The following is a 13,652-nucleotide window of genomic DNA, read 5'->3' as shown; positions in this document are numbered from 1 at the left end:
TGAAAGTGATATGGCTCTGGAGGAGAAGGCTGTGAAGGAGGCTCCTGTAGCAGATGCAGAGTGGATGTGCCAGACAGTGAAAAGCTGATTACTCTTCCCCCTAGTAAGCAGAACTCTGCTCAGGTCAACTGCATCAGCATTGTAGTGCCAGCTAGTAAATATGTCAGGTGATTGAATTTTAAATCTTAAAAGGTGAAGTTGCAATTTTTTTGTATATATTTTTTTATCCAAGTTCCATGTTTTAGTGACATGAAACTCTCATACTGTAATCAATTCCCATAAAGTCACATTATGCCAGGCCAAAGCTGGCATAATGACAGTCAACCTTTCTTTCAACTGATATGACAGCAATCCTCAAAATATACTTGGACAACAGCAGATTCACAAACATTTACTTTATTGTCCTATTTCTGCTGGTATTACCTGACATCTATGACATTGTTATAAAAATTGCCATTTTTAGTATACACTTGAAAGACTTCAACACATTTCGTAATTATTTGGTTTACTGAATGGTAAACCACCTAAGCCTAGTGGTGTATGTTTTTTGAAGGGGCTCAAATAACATGCCTCTAATTGCAAAGTCATTAACATTATTTTTCAGATTGTGAGACTGAAACCAAAGGCAGTGAAAAGGAGAAAAATAAAATATTAAAAGGTGTGAAGTTCAAGTTACGGAATTATACCCCATCACTATGGAAACAGAGCCCATGGTCAGCCCCCAATCTCCTAAGAGTCCAGTCTCCCAGGAGGATTGTGGTCTCTGGATGGAGGTTGGCTGTAAACCGGCAGAGGACACAGATATGGCCAAAGACAACTCCTCCCTGACTTCTGGGGAAAAGCCCTGTGAGGCCTGGCAGGCTGTCATACCACCTCCCCCTTTGGTCAGCGCAGGCCACCCCGATAGGATGGAGGAGGATGAGCATGTCTTCATCCTTCCCCCACCATGCAAAGACCCCTCTTGTCCAGAAGAGGGCAGCACTATGGAGCCCAGTGTAAAAGTCTCAGTAGGGGCCATAAGCGTCACAGAGGCTAAAGAAAATCCCAGGAGCTTAGATGGAGTTCAATCTGAGCAGCCTAGCAGCACTCCAGTCATGGACAAGGCTACAGTAACAGTGGAAGAGGAGCAGCTGACTGAACTGAAGAAGGGAGCATCTGTGGATATCACAATGCTGACTGAAAGACCTGGCTCCGCCACGCCACCACCAACAGACGGATATAAAGCAGTGGGTGCCAGTAGCCCTGAGCAGCCACATCCGAACATGGAAGCCAGCATTCTGAAAGAGACAGATCCTGTCCCATCATCACAGACAAGAGAGTCTGAGCCAGAGCACTGCCTTGACAACAATAGTCATCCAACCCATGAAGGGACCATCATAGAGCCAGAACATACAGACGAGAGTAACAAGTGGGTCAGGAGAGACAGTGCTAGCAGTGACGTCCAGTGCCTCCAGCCTCACCTATCTATTTCAAGAGGCTTATCCAGAGAACAAGTATCAGTGCCCTCGCCTCAGTCACCTGCCTCTGAGCAGCAGGAGCAGCAGGAGGTTGGCAGCCTGACAGTAGCTGAAGACATCCAGCAGGGGGAGCAGCTGCTGCATCGCCTGCATCTGGTGCAACAGAGACAGGACGGACAACAGGTGCCACAGGAGCCTCCGCCCTCACACCAGGTAGCCATGAAGACAACCAATCAGGATACAGGCTACCAGGAGGTAGAGCGAATCGAGTGTAGGAAGGAAGAGGAAGAAGAAGAGGAAGGAGGGAGTGAGGGAAGCGGTGAAGAGATAGAGCAGGGAGAGAGAGTACAGACTGTTGAGGTGGAAGAGAGTGCAGCGGTAAGTGAGGAAGACACAGAGATTCCAGAGAAAGAAAATATTGAAACAGTGGCAGGAGAGAAAGCGGAGGAGGTCCAGTCTCGTCCTTCTGCCCAGCTCAGTGTCCAACCTATGGTCAGGATTGAGATGGAATGCAGTGACGATGACCAGAGTGACAGCGGGGTGTCCACTGACTTCTCCCCTGTCAGCACACACGAGATCCACACGACCACAGCCCCCATCATAGACAACAAGGCTCCCCCACCCCAGAAGGAGACTCCCATCGAGAGGGAGATCTGGCGATCTGCTGAAAGGGAGCAGAGCCTGCGGCGGTCCAGGTGCATGTCAAACACCCAGGAAGGTCAGGAGATGGTAGACATCCCCCTGATGAAGACTCCGCTGCTGGCTAAGACACTGTCCTCTAAGGCAGGGCCGGGGCAGGGCGCTGACTGGCAGTTCTCAGAGAAGAAGATGCAGAAGGAGATCAGCCAGGAGATCCAGAGGGAGCTTGTCCTGGTGAACATGGGGAAGATCCCTGGAGTCTACAGCAAGGGAACAGTACGCCAGATGAGGGAGAGGAAGCTGCTGTTTGAAGCCTTCCAACAAGGCAATGCAGAAGGACCCACCAGGCACAGGAGACCCCCCACCACAGCAGGCCTGGGGATGAGAGGTCATGTCTACCCCTCTGTGCTGGAGAGGACGCGTAGCATGGAGCTTGTCTCTTTTAAAGGCTGCCCTCTCTCAAGAGCCCACTCCCACCAGATGTTTGACTTAAAGGGCCAAAAGGAGACTAGCTCAGGCCAAAACTCAAGTGCAGAGAACCAACCTGCCGGTAAAGGAGCAGCGAGGAAGGTGGTTATTCTGGAAAGTGACAACACAATCATAGCCCACTATCCGAACCGAGACAGAGGAGCTCAGCGCCTCTACAGAAGCCTAGACTGCCTAAGTATAGGGGACACTGTCTCTACAGAGGAGGAGGCTACGGATGAGGTGAGGGGAGAACAGCCAGGAGATGAGGACGACATCCTCAGGGAGAACCCCTTCTTTAAGCTGCGTCCCTCACTGGCCATGAAGCCGGAGGTGGAGAAGGACATCCGGGAAGCCAGGGAGAGGGAGGAGGAGCTGCGCAGGCAGAGGTGTAGTCTGTATGGAGAGGCAGGAGTCAGTGGGGGCAGGCCAGACGGCACAGAGGACCCCAGCCCAGACTCACCTACCACACTCATTCCCTCATCCACCTCCTCTTTCACAGCATCAGGTCAGTGGACATGTCCTGTTACATGTAGAATTCCTTTGTGTTTGAATTGGGGCAAAGTGAGGGGGAGAGCAGAATTTTTGCAAAAAGTATTTGTTTGTGCCATCATGAAATACTGTTGCGTCAACGTATGATAAACACACCTAGCTGAGGGAAAGTGGATACACCAGTTATTTATTTATTTAACTAGGAAAGACTGTTAAGAACAAATTCTTATTTTCAATGACTGCCTAGGAACAGTGGGTTAACTGCCTGTTCAGGGGCAGAGCGACAGATTTGTACCTTGTCAGCTCGGGGATTTGAACTTGCAACCTTTCGGTTATTAGTCCAACGCTCTAACCACTAGGTTACCCTGCCGCCCCAAACACATTCATTCCACAGTACACATTCATCTCAGCCCAGGCACTTTAATGTCTGCCTATTTGCATTAGCATCAGATAATGTTATTATGGGCACAGTATTGTCGTCAACTTAGTGTCATCCCTGTCACCAGGGGTTAGGGCAAGATCACTCTGCCCTAACACTTATCTGAATCAGCAGCACATGCCACAGGGGGACTTTGTAGGATGTAACCAAAGTTACCACAGCAGTACAATGGCAAGGAAGTTCAGATCAAGGGTGTTCTGGGCATCTGCATGTTTGAGATGGCAGATATGTCTTGGGGGGCAGCAAGGGGTTAGGGTTCTGTGAGCACAGTGCAGTCACAGCTTATTCCTGTCATGTAATGTAGAATCATATGAGTGTATATTCTAGATTGATAAACTTGTGGGCATGGGGATATATATATACAGTGGGGAGAACAAGTATTTGATACACTGCCGATTTTGCAGGTTTTCCTACTTACAAAGCATGTAGAGGTCTGTAATTTTTATCATAGGTACACTTCAACTATGAGAGACGGAATCTAAAACAAAAATCCAGAAAATCACATTGTATGATTTTTAAGTAATTAATTTGCATTTTATTGCATGACATAAGTATTTGATACATCAGAAAAGCAGAACTTAATACTTGGTACAGAAACCTTTGTTTGCAATTACAGAGATCATACGTTTCCTGTCGTTCTTGACTAGGTTTGCACACACTGCAGCAGGGATTTTGGCCCACTCCTCCCTACAGATCTTCTCCAGATCCTTCAGGTTTCGGGGCTGTCGCTGGGCAATACGGAGTTTCAGCTCCCTCCAAAGATTTTCTATTGGGTTCAGGTCTGGAGACTGGCTAGGCCACTCCAGGACCTTGAGATGCTTCTTACGGAGCCACTCCTTAGTTGCCATGGCTGTGTGCTTTGTGTCGTTGTCATGCTGGAAGACCCAGCCACGACCCATCTTCAATGCTCTTACTGAGGGAAGGAGGTTGTTGGCCAAGATCTCGCGATACATGGCCCCATCCATCCTCCCCTCAATACGGTGCAGTCGTCCTGTCCCCTTTGCAGAAAAGCATCCCCAAAGAATGATGTTTCCACCTCCATGCTTCACGGTTGGGATGGTGTTCTTGGGGTTGTACTCATACTTCTTCTTCCTCCAAACACGGCGAGTGGAGTTAGACCAAAAAGCTCTATTTTTGTCTCATCAGACCACATGACCTTCTCCCATTCCTCCTCTGGATCATCCAGATGGTCATTGGCAAACTTCAGACAGGCCTGGACATGCACTGGCTTAAGCAGGGGGACCTTGCGTGCGCTGCAGGATTTTAATCCATGACGGCGTAGTGTGTTACTAATGGTTTTCTTTGAGACTGTGGTCCCAGCTCTCTTCAGGTCATTGACCAGGTCCTGCCGTGTAGTTCTGGGCTGATCCCTCACCTTCCTCATGATCATTGATGCCCCACGAGGTGAAATCTTGCATGGAGCCCCAGACCGAGGGTGATTGACCGTCATCTTGAACTTCTTCCATTTTCTAATAATTGCGCCAACAGTTGTTTCCTTCTCACCAAGCTGCTTGCCTATTGTCCTGTAGCCCATCCCAGCCTTGTGCAGGTCTACAATTTTATCCCTGATGTCCTTACACAGCTCTCTGGTCTTGGCCATTGTGGAGAGGTTGGAATCTGTTTGATTGAGTGTGTGGACAGGTGTCTTTTATACAGGTAACGAGTTCAAACAGGTGCAGTTAATACAGGTAATGAGTGGAGAACAGGAGGGCTTCTTAAAGAAAAACTAACAGGTCTGTGAGAGCCGGAATTCTTACTGGTTGGTAGGTGATCAAATACTTATGTCATGCAATAAAATGCAAATTAATTATTTAAAAATCATACAATGTGATTTTCTGGATTTTTGTTTTAGATTCCGTCTCTCACAGTTGAAGTGTACCTATGATAAAAATTACAGACCTCTACATGCTTTGTAAGTAGGAAAACCTGCAAAATCGGCAGTGTATCAAATACTTGTTCTCTCCACTGTATATATATATATATATATGGCTGTGACCTGTGACCATTGATATTAGGGGTCTGGGGGGACAGACGGAAGAAGATCATTTCCTTGACTTCTAGCATGATTCAAATAAAATGAACTAGTTCCAAAAATAGCCATCGGAGGAATTACAATATGAATTATTGTAACTGCAATGGATACATTTTCAAATGGTACAGAGTCTAGAAGGAGTTTGTATTTTTACTTAGCAGTGTTTTGGAGCCTGCTTGATCAGTCTGTAAATCCTTTCCTTATCCCATTTCATTATTCCTTATCCTGCCTCTCTGCAGTTGATTGCCGACAATCCAAGGGGAAGTTGGATCGAACCTGGCCTCCTCCCAATCCTAAGAGTGCTAGGGTGAACCCTGGACAAACACAGGTACAGCTCTGCTTTCCTAAAAGTTTCCTCCCTGTGACAGGAACACAACATGTCATTCACTCACAAGCTTTGATTGCAATTATACTGTATGTCTGTCTCTGCTAGCAATTTAACAGTAGGGGTTATGTTTAGAATCATGTATTTCGCTGGCAAAGCTGACCTCAACATTTATTTTCAGAAATAACTGCGCTATAATATTTGACATCTGACAAGGGATGTGGTTATATTCAAGTTCTGTGTGTGGCTAAATGGAGATTGACTGAAATGTAAGAAAACCTAAACTGCTAATCAGACTAGACTAGCTAAATCCATTTCCTGTGTCCTGCATTATCTCTCCAGGAGCCCAAGGTTTACAAGGCAGGCGGCCAGAAAACTCTGTGGCAGCGTTGGGAAGCAGGTATGGTGAACGGGCCACTGCCACGGGAACAGGACTGATACTGGAGGTCACCAATACCAGGACTTCGATAACATTAACATTTAAAATGTATAACTAAGGAACTGGGATGGTAGAACTGCATAATTCACTACGATGGCAGAAACTTGAATTAGTATTAGCTTGAACATTCCATGCTTTGTAAGACTAAAATCTGTTTCGTATATAACATTACAATTTCATTACAAATATTCACAATGTACAAAAGACATCCTCTCTCATTTAACTGCTCTGCTTGTAAAGGTTTAACTACTGTTCAGTGTTCGATCAAAATGACAAATGTCACATCCACAATTCAGAGAAATGTCATCATCAAGAAGTGCATAAATGTGAAGGTAATCAAAACTACTACAAATGTTTCAATAAACGTACAAATGCCGTAATCATATCTCAGTCCGTACATATGTCCGTTTTGTCCCATCAGGCTCTGCTTATCAGTATTGTACAGTTTGTTAATACAATCCAGTGAGGAGAAAGGAAGTGCATACATTAAATATCCTTTTCAAATCAACTCTGTCTAATTTATCTTGCTACAGGAAAGTTCCTGTCCTTCATGTTATAGTCACGTGTGACAGTGAACAAACAAGGACCTACAGTAATTGGCATTTACATTTTCTTTGTTATATGCTTGGACCCAGATGCATTTTGAAAGCCAGATGACTATTATCCTGGGTGCAACCATGTTTGACTCAGCAAGCATAGTTAGCTGACCATAACCCACCCAGTGTACATGAGCTCAGGCCTCTGTGGCTAAAGCTAAGGTCTCACTGGGGGTCTCTCTATCTGCCACAAGTTAGAGGTGAGACAGACAGCTTTCTGGCCTCTCAATGATTGGCTGGGATCAGCCCTTCCCATCTCAGATACTGTACCACTGACAATTCATTATGAACATTTTTGTCCTTAATGACATGGAATAACCAAAGTTCAGTCCATCCACATATAAAACACTGTCATGATGTGACTCAGATGAATAGTGGAAACATGGTTTTGTTTTAACACCAAAAATGTTTGAGTCGAAGGTTCACTACTTTCCTGTTGGCAGGTAATATAGAATGACAAAACAGAACAGTCTATATTGCTCAATACTATGCGTCTTATCATCAGCAGATTAATTTAGGCCAAAGTATAGAACTACAATAATTTATAATTTCACATTTATATTATTTTTAAGTTATATCTTAAAAATGTAGAAGAAAGAACCCAGGAGACTACCTGCTATTTCTGAGTTTCAATTTAGAAAGCAATAGCAATGTTTGAAGGATCAAAGGCTAGCAGCACCCTCTTATGGCACTGGAAGGCCTGGGTGTAAGTCCAAGAACACTGTAAAATGCCACTGTAATCTAGTAATGTGCAGTATCTTTATTAGACAGACACATTTGATACCTACTGTAGCTAGGTCATGTGTTTACCAAACATATATCAGTCTCAAAAAGCTGATCATTAAAACAGGAGGACTTTCTCCTACTAGGACTTTCTCCGGTCTGTGATCAGACTCAGTGGAGAGTGTCTAATCTGTGAGGTCACAGACATGACCACTGAGTTTAGCCTTGCTTAGCACCATCTGTCAGTCCCACTGCCAGGGCGGAAGGACTCCAGTCACAGTGTTAATTGTCTGACTGTTATCACCATTCAACGTAGGCCAAAGCCTGGGCATAGCCTACAGTAGATGGGACAACGGTTAAAAATGACCCTCTAAAGATCCCAGATATAGATGTGTGAGCTTGATTTGTTTGAAAAAGATTTCTGTACTCTAATGCCAAAGTTGATAGACTCTGTAAAAGAAAAATGATATCCCTACACACACACAAACAGCACACCTACAGTATGTCAATCCTCACTCCTCACTTTATTTGCAGGACACAATGATCCTCCCACAAAGCCTAAAGCTGAGTGTCTGCTGCATCTCTACTGTATGTGAGAGTGCTGCTGCTGCTGTTGATGGTGCTGGTGGCGATGGAGCCTGTGGAGGTGGGGTTGGCGAGTCTCAGGCTGCTCTGCCTTTCTGCCAACAAACCAGGCCAGGTGGAGGAGCAGGAAGGTGAACGCCCCTCTCAGGCTCAGCAGTGACAGCTGCAGCAGGAGGAAGGCCCTGAACATTTCCCACCCAGTATAGCTCAGGAAGAGAAGCCTGAACTCCAGAGAGGACCACAGCAGGAGGGAGTTGAGCAGGACAGCCAGGGCCTCAAAGCCACAGAAGACCCGCTGCCACAAAACGTTATCCCCGGGGGATGTTCTAGGGAAGGGGCGGCGTGCGCCTGAACACAGGTGCCACAAGTCCATGCAGGATTTAGCTATGATGGTCAACAGGCACCAGAGGGCACACTGGGGGTAGATGCCTGAGAAGAACATGACATAACAGTAGGAGATGAGGAGCTCCAGGTAGCTCCAGGTCTGGGTGTCACACGGTGGTCTGTTGCTCTGCTCTGTGATCTGTCTAAGAACGGGAGACTGACGTTCCTGGTGGGCGCGGCCAGGGGGCGTCCTCATCCTCCTCAGGCGGGACAATAGTGTGGCGGACAGTAGCTTGATGCCCAGGTGGGTGGCCAGCTGCACAGACAGGTGGAAGCACACCATGGTGAGGTCATTCAAGATCAGAGCCCTGTAGAGGTGGACGGAAAAGTGGTTGAAGAGGCAGGAGAGGATAACCTCAGGGAGCAGGGGCTGTTGCCTTGGTGACTGTTGCCCTGGCGGCTCGGGATCAGGGCTGAGGCCTTGGGACAATTGGAATGCAACACAGTCCATCCCTGCCATGGCAACCGTGAGGGCGATTTTGGGGAGGTAGACAAGGATGTTGTGAAAGAGGAAACTGAGCTCTTCTCTCAGGAGGAAGTCCCCCACTAGTCCATCTAGGTGTAAATACATCAGGATCAGGATGGAGGAGAGGCAGAGGGTGCAGGTTAGGAAGGCAACGGAGTGTTGCAGTCTCCTCAAGCTCATCTTTCCAAAAGGGTCGGCATCGATCCGGGGCTGTGGTGGTGCTGTGCCCTGTGCCACCCTGGGCACCGCTGCTGCTGTTGATGAATGACTGTGTGACGGTTGAGTGACCACAGTCCCCCAGTCCCTCTGCAGGGCTTTGCTATTCTCCCCCCAGCCCTGCAGGAACAGCTCTGACCACACCACACTAGAGAGGGTGAAAAAGACCAGGTTGTTCCCCAACCTGAGCGGGTAGAAGGAGAGAAACATGGACAAGGTGGATTTCAGGAGGAGAGCACTGACGAGCGAACTCTCAAACCCAAAGTAGAGGGCCACCACCTCCCCGAAATAAGCCCTGATATCTTCCAGCAGCTGCCAATGCTCTCTCTGGCTGAAGGGTTTGAGGCCACACCAGCCAGCCCACCACCTCCCCTGGAGGCTCTGAAGCAGTGGGGCTTCATGTAGGGGGTAGATGCTAGTTAGGACTCTTAAGCGGGACAGACTGGCCATCACTGGTTCTCCTGGGAGCAGGGGAATCCGCTGGAGCACCTGAATTTCCTCCCCCTCCCCCACTCTCAGCCTGTCTAGGATCCTCTGCACCAGGGTCACACACTCAGCCGATGACAGCATCCCATACACCCCCTCCGTGGGGCGCGTCCTCCCCAGGTCCCCCACCTCCCGTGCCTGACCTCCTATAGGGCAGCAGGACTTGTGTCTGAACAGAAGGTCCTCGTCAGCCTCCAGGAGCAGCCGCTCTGGCGTGGCCCCCACCACCATGATGGCACCCCCGGCCCTGGTCCGGCTGATCACTCTGGCCAAAATGTCTAGTCCCCCAAGGGGCTCAGGTGTAAGGATCTTCCCCAGAAGCCAGTCCACAGTGTCAGCCTCCACCTCAGGGTGGAACTCCAGCAGAATCAGAGGGGTAATCTCATTGAGGTGCTGCACGGGGAGCATGAAGGCTGCCATGGTGACGTTGGTGAGTTCTTTCCTCCGTGTGTTCCCTCCTCCTAAAAACATGCTGTCCCGGAAGGCGGTCATGGTTCCTTCTTCCTGGTGTTGACAGGGGGTTCTGCGTAGTGTTCGCCAGCCCCCTACCTCCTCTCTTCTCTTCACAGGGTACAGGGACAGGGCTTTGATGGACAAGATTGTCTCAACACACAGTGCCACAGGGATGTATGATGACACTAGCTGTAGCTGTGAGAATGTCTGACAGTGGGGCAGCACAGTGCGGTTGCATTGTGACATCAGCATAATGTCATAGAAGAATGGTTGTCACTAGTTAGCACAGCCACAAAGTCCAAATGAGCTTTTTGGTCTTAATTTAAGGTTAGGGTTAGGCATAAGGTTAGCAATGTGGTTAGGGATAAGGTTAGGTTAAAAAATAGATTTTAAGAAGATAAACTGTAGAAATAGGTGGGGTTTAACCATAATTCTGACTTTGTGGCTGTGGTAACTAGTGACAACCTAGAAGAATGTCCTGTTTTCTCATACACTGAGCTATAATGAAATTAGCATTCATCTAATTCTTGGCACTGAGGTGATGGCATTGAGATGGCTGGAAAATATTTTGCATACCTTTTTATAAAACTTTTTTTTTAAAGTCTACAGCCTCCTTGGATTTCTTCACATTTTATTGTGTTACAAAGTGGGATTGAAATGGATTTAATTGTCTTTTTTTATTTCTTCACATTTTATTGTGTTACAAAGTGGGATTGAAATGGATTTAATTGTCTTTTTTTGTCAACAATCTACACAAAATACTCTGTTATGTCAAAGTGGAAGACAATGTCAAGAATACTAAATACTAAATATAACACTAATATATCTTGATTAGATAAGTATTCAACCCTCTGATTCAATACATGTTAGAAACACCTTTGGCAGTGATTACAGATGTGAGTCTTCTTGGGTAAGTCTCATAAGAACTTTGCACACCTGTATTGTGCAGTATTGGCCCATTATTCTTTTCAAAATTCTTCAAGCTCTGTCAAGGTGTAGGGAATCATGGCTAGACAGCCATTTTCAAGTCTTAGATTTTCAAGCAGTGTCACGACTTCCGCCGAAGTCGGCTCCTCTCCTTGTTCGGGCGGCGTTCAGCGTCACCGGTCTTCTAGCCATCGCCGCTCCACTGTTTATTGTTCCATTTGTTTTGTCTTGTTTCCCCGCACACCTGGTTTACATTCCCTAATCACACTACATATATATTCCCTCTGTTCCCCCCCATGTCTTTGTGTGGAATTGTTATTTGTTACGTGTTTTTGTGTGACACGCCAGGCTGGTGTTTCCCGGGTACCGTATTTCACCCGTAGTATGTTTATTGTTAAACTCTTTTCCTTCATTGTGACTTTGTCGCGATTTACACTTTCGCTTTGGCTGGAGGTTTGTTTGACGCAGTTGCGTCTGGCTGTTGTTTGCTTCTGCCTAATAAAGTGTGCGCCTGATCACAACTCTCTGCTCTCCTGCACCTGACTTCTACACCAGTAGCGCACAACCTTGACAAGCAGACTTAAGTCAAAACTGTAACTTGGCCGCTCAGGAACATTGACTGTCTTAGTAAGCAACTCCAGTGTAGATTTGGCTTTATGTTGTAGGTTATTGTCCTGCTGAAAGGTCAATTGCTGTGGTTTTCCTCTAGGATTTTGGCTGTGATTAGCTCCATCCAATTTCTTTTCATCCTGAAAAACACCCCAGTCTTTGTCAATGTAAAGCATTTTTTTATTTTATTTAACTAGGCAAGTCAGTTAAGAAAAAAATCGTATTTACAATGACAGCCTAAAGGGGAACAGGGGTTAACTGCTTTGTTCAGGGGCAGAACAACAGAGGTTTACCTTGTCAGCTCAGGGATTCAATCCAGCAACCTTTCGGTTACTGGCCCAACACTCTAACAACTAGGCTACCCTCATACCATGATGCAGCCACCACCATGCTTGAAAATACGAAGGCAACTATTCAGTGATGTGTTGTGTTGGATTTGCCCTAAACATAAGGCTTTGCATTTAGGCCAAAAAGAGTATTCCTTTGCCATGTTTTTTTCTTTTCAGTATTACTTTACTGCCTTGTTGCATACATGTAACAGATGTAAATCGTACTCTCCTTGCATTGTGTTTTCTCCAAATAAATTACATCAGCCAGTGGTCCCAGTTGAGCATCATTTATTTCTGTTGATGAAACAGCACGTTAGTTGTGCAGGGCTTACCGATATTGATGGCTGTTGATGGCAAAATCTGTAGCATGAAGACAACTGTGTTAGCAGTGGGCTTATGTGACCATTACATCGGTGTATGCTAGCTAACACACTTATTTACAGCAATCATATGCCAAAGCACATCCCAGAAAGCCCCTCAATCCCTAACAAGTACCATATACCCACACATGTATAAATCAGTAACGTACAGCACACTTGTAAACATTGTAAAATATAAAATATAAAACAATATTCAGAACGTGACCTACCCCTTGCATCGCATTTTCATACTGGGAAGACCTGACGTTCGCGATCTCCCCCTATCTGCAAGCGGGGCCAATCACAACACACCTTATTGTCATCAGAGTTGAACCAACCAATAAGAATGCTTGAACATTAAATACACATTTCTTTAGAGGCAAGTGGAACATAACCAACCCTGTTACATACACATGCATATTAAAAAATATATATATTTATATTTGTATTCTTCTTATCACTCTGTGATGTAAGTCATTATCGTGGAGTCACTACAATGTTGCTGATCCATCCTCAGTTTTCTCGCGTCACAGCCATTGAACTGTGTAGCCCAATGGCCTCATGGTGACATCCCTAAGCAGTTTCCTTCCTTTCCTGCAGCTCAGTTCAGAAGGACAACTGCATCTTTGATGTGTCTGGGTGGTTTAATGCTTCATCCACCCCATAATTATTAACTTAACCATGCTTAAAGATATTATGGTGGAAAATTGCAAGACTATGTTATAATACTTTTATTGCATCAAATGGTTGTTTTATGTAACAGAATAGAGTATTGTTAACTATTGTGTGTGTGTTCTACTGAGGATGGGCCTCTGGGAGATAACACTGACAGGAGATTTACCATGTATTTTGGGTGATAAAACCTGAAGAGCATTCCAGAGCATGAGTTAATGTTTCTGTTCTATACCGTACCAGGGAGAGATGGTTCCAGTTTGGAGTCGGAGAGACAGACACTGGTCTCTATACAATGAAAACTGTTGACACAGCAGATACTGTCTGCTATGTATTATAGGTATCTTTCATACACATCTTAACCTTGTGACCCATTCTACATATCTGTTGTTCGTCATGTAGGTTGAAAGGGGTGTATCTTGGCTATAAAAGACCTTTGTACTTTTGTCTCGGGGCTCTCAACGAGTCATCTGAGCGTGAATCGTCGACCAACCATGACCAGCCATCATTATCGTAGAGCACTCAATTGATTACATTTATATGTGTGTGTTGTATTGAC

The 13,652-nt window shown here is 46.0% G+C and overlaps 2 protein-coding genes across 2 annotated transcripts; one reads left to right on the top strand and one right to left on the bottom strand.

The window, feature by feature from the left end:
* Positions 1 to 662: 662 nt before the first annotated feature.
* LOC139576492 (titin homolog) lies at positions 663 to 6,760 on the top strand. The gene is made up of 3 exons (XM_071402658.1): positions 663 to 3,069; positions 5,764 to 5,852; positions 6,192 to 6,760. The coding sequence occupies exons 1-3, from the start codon at positions 696 to 698 to the stop codon at positions 6,285 to 6,287; spliced, it is 2,559 nt and encodes an 852-aa protein (XP_071258759.1). The 5' UTR covers positions 663 to 695; the 3' UTR covers positions 6,288 to 6,760.
* A 1,430-nt stretch (positions 6,761 to 8,190) lies between these two features.
* On the bottom strand, positions 8,191 to 10,449 carry LOC139561006 (anoctamin-10-like). The gene has a single exon (XM_071377829.1). The coding sequence runs from the start codon at positions 10,447 to 10,449 to the stop codon at positions 8,191 to 8,193; it is 2,259 nt and encodes a 752-aa protein (XP_071233930.1).
* Positions 10,450 to 13,652: the final 3,203 nt, after the last annotated feature.

Source organism: Salvelinus alpinus, chromosome 1 (assembly GCF_045679555.1).
Source record: "Salvelinus alpinus chromosome 1, SLU_Salpinus.1, whole genome shotgun sequence".
NCBI lineage: Eukaryota > Metazoa > Chordata > Actinopteri > Salmoniformes > Salmonidae > Salvelinus > Salvelinus alpinus.
The sequence above is the reverse complement of the archived record's forward strand: the minus strand, read 5'-3'. Positions and strand labels throughout refer to the sequence as shown.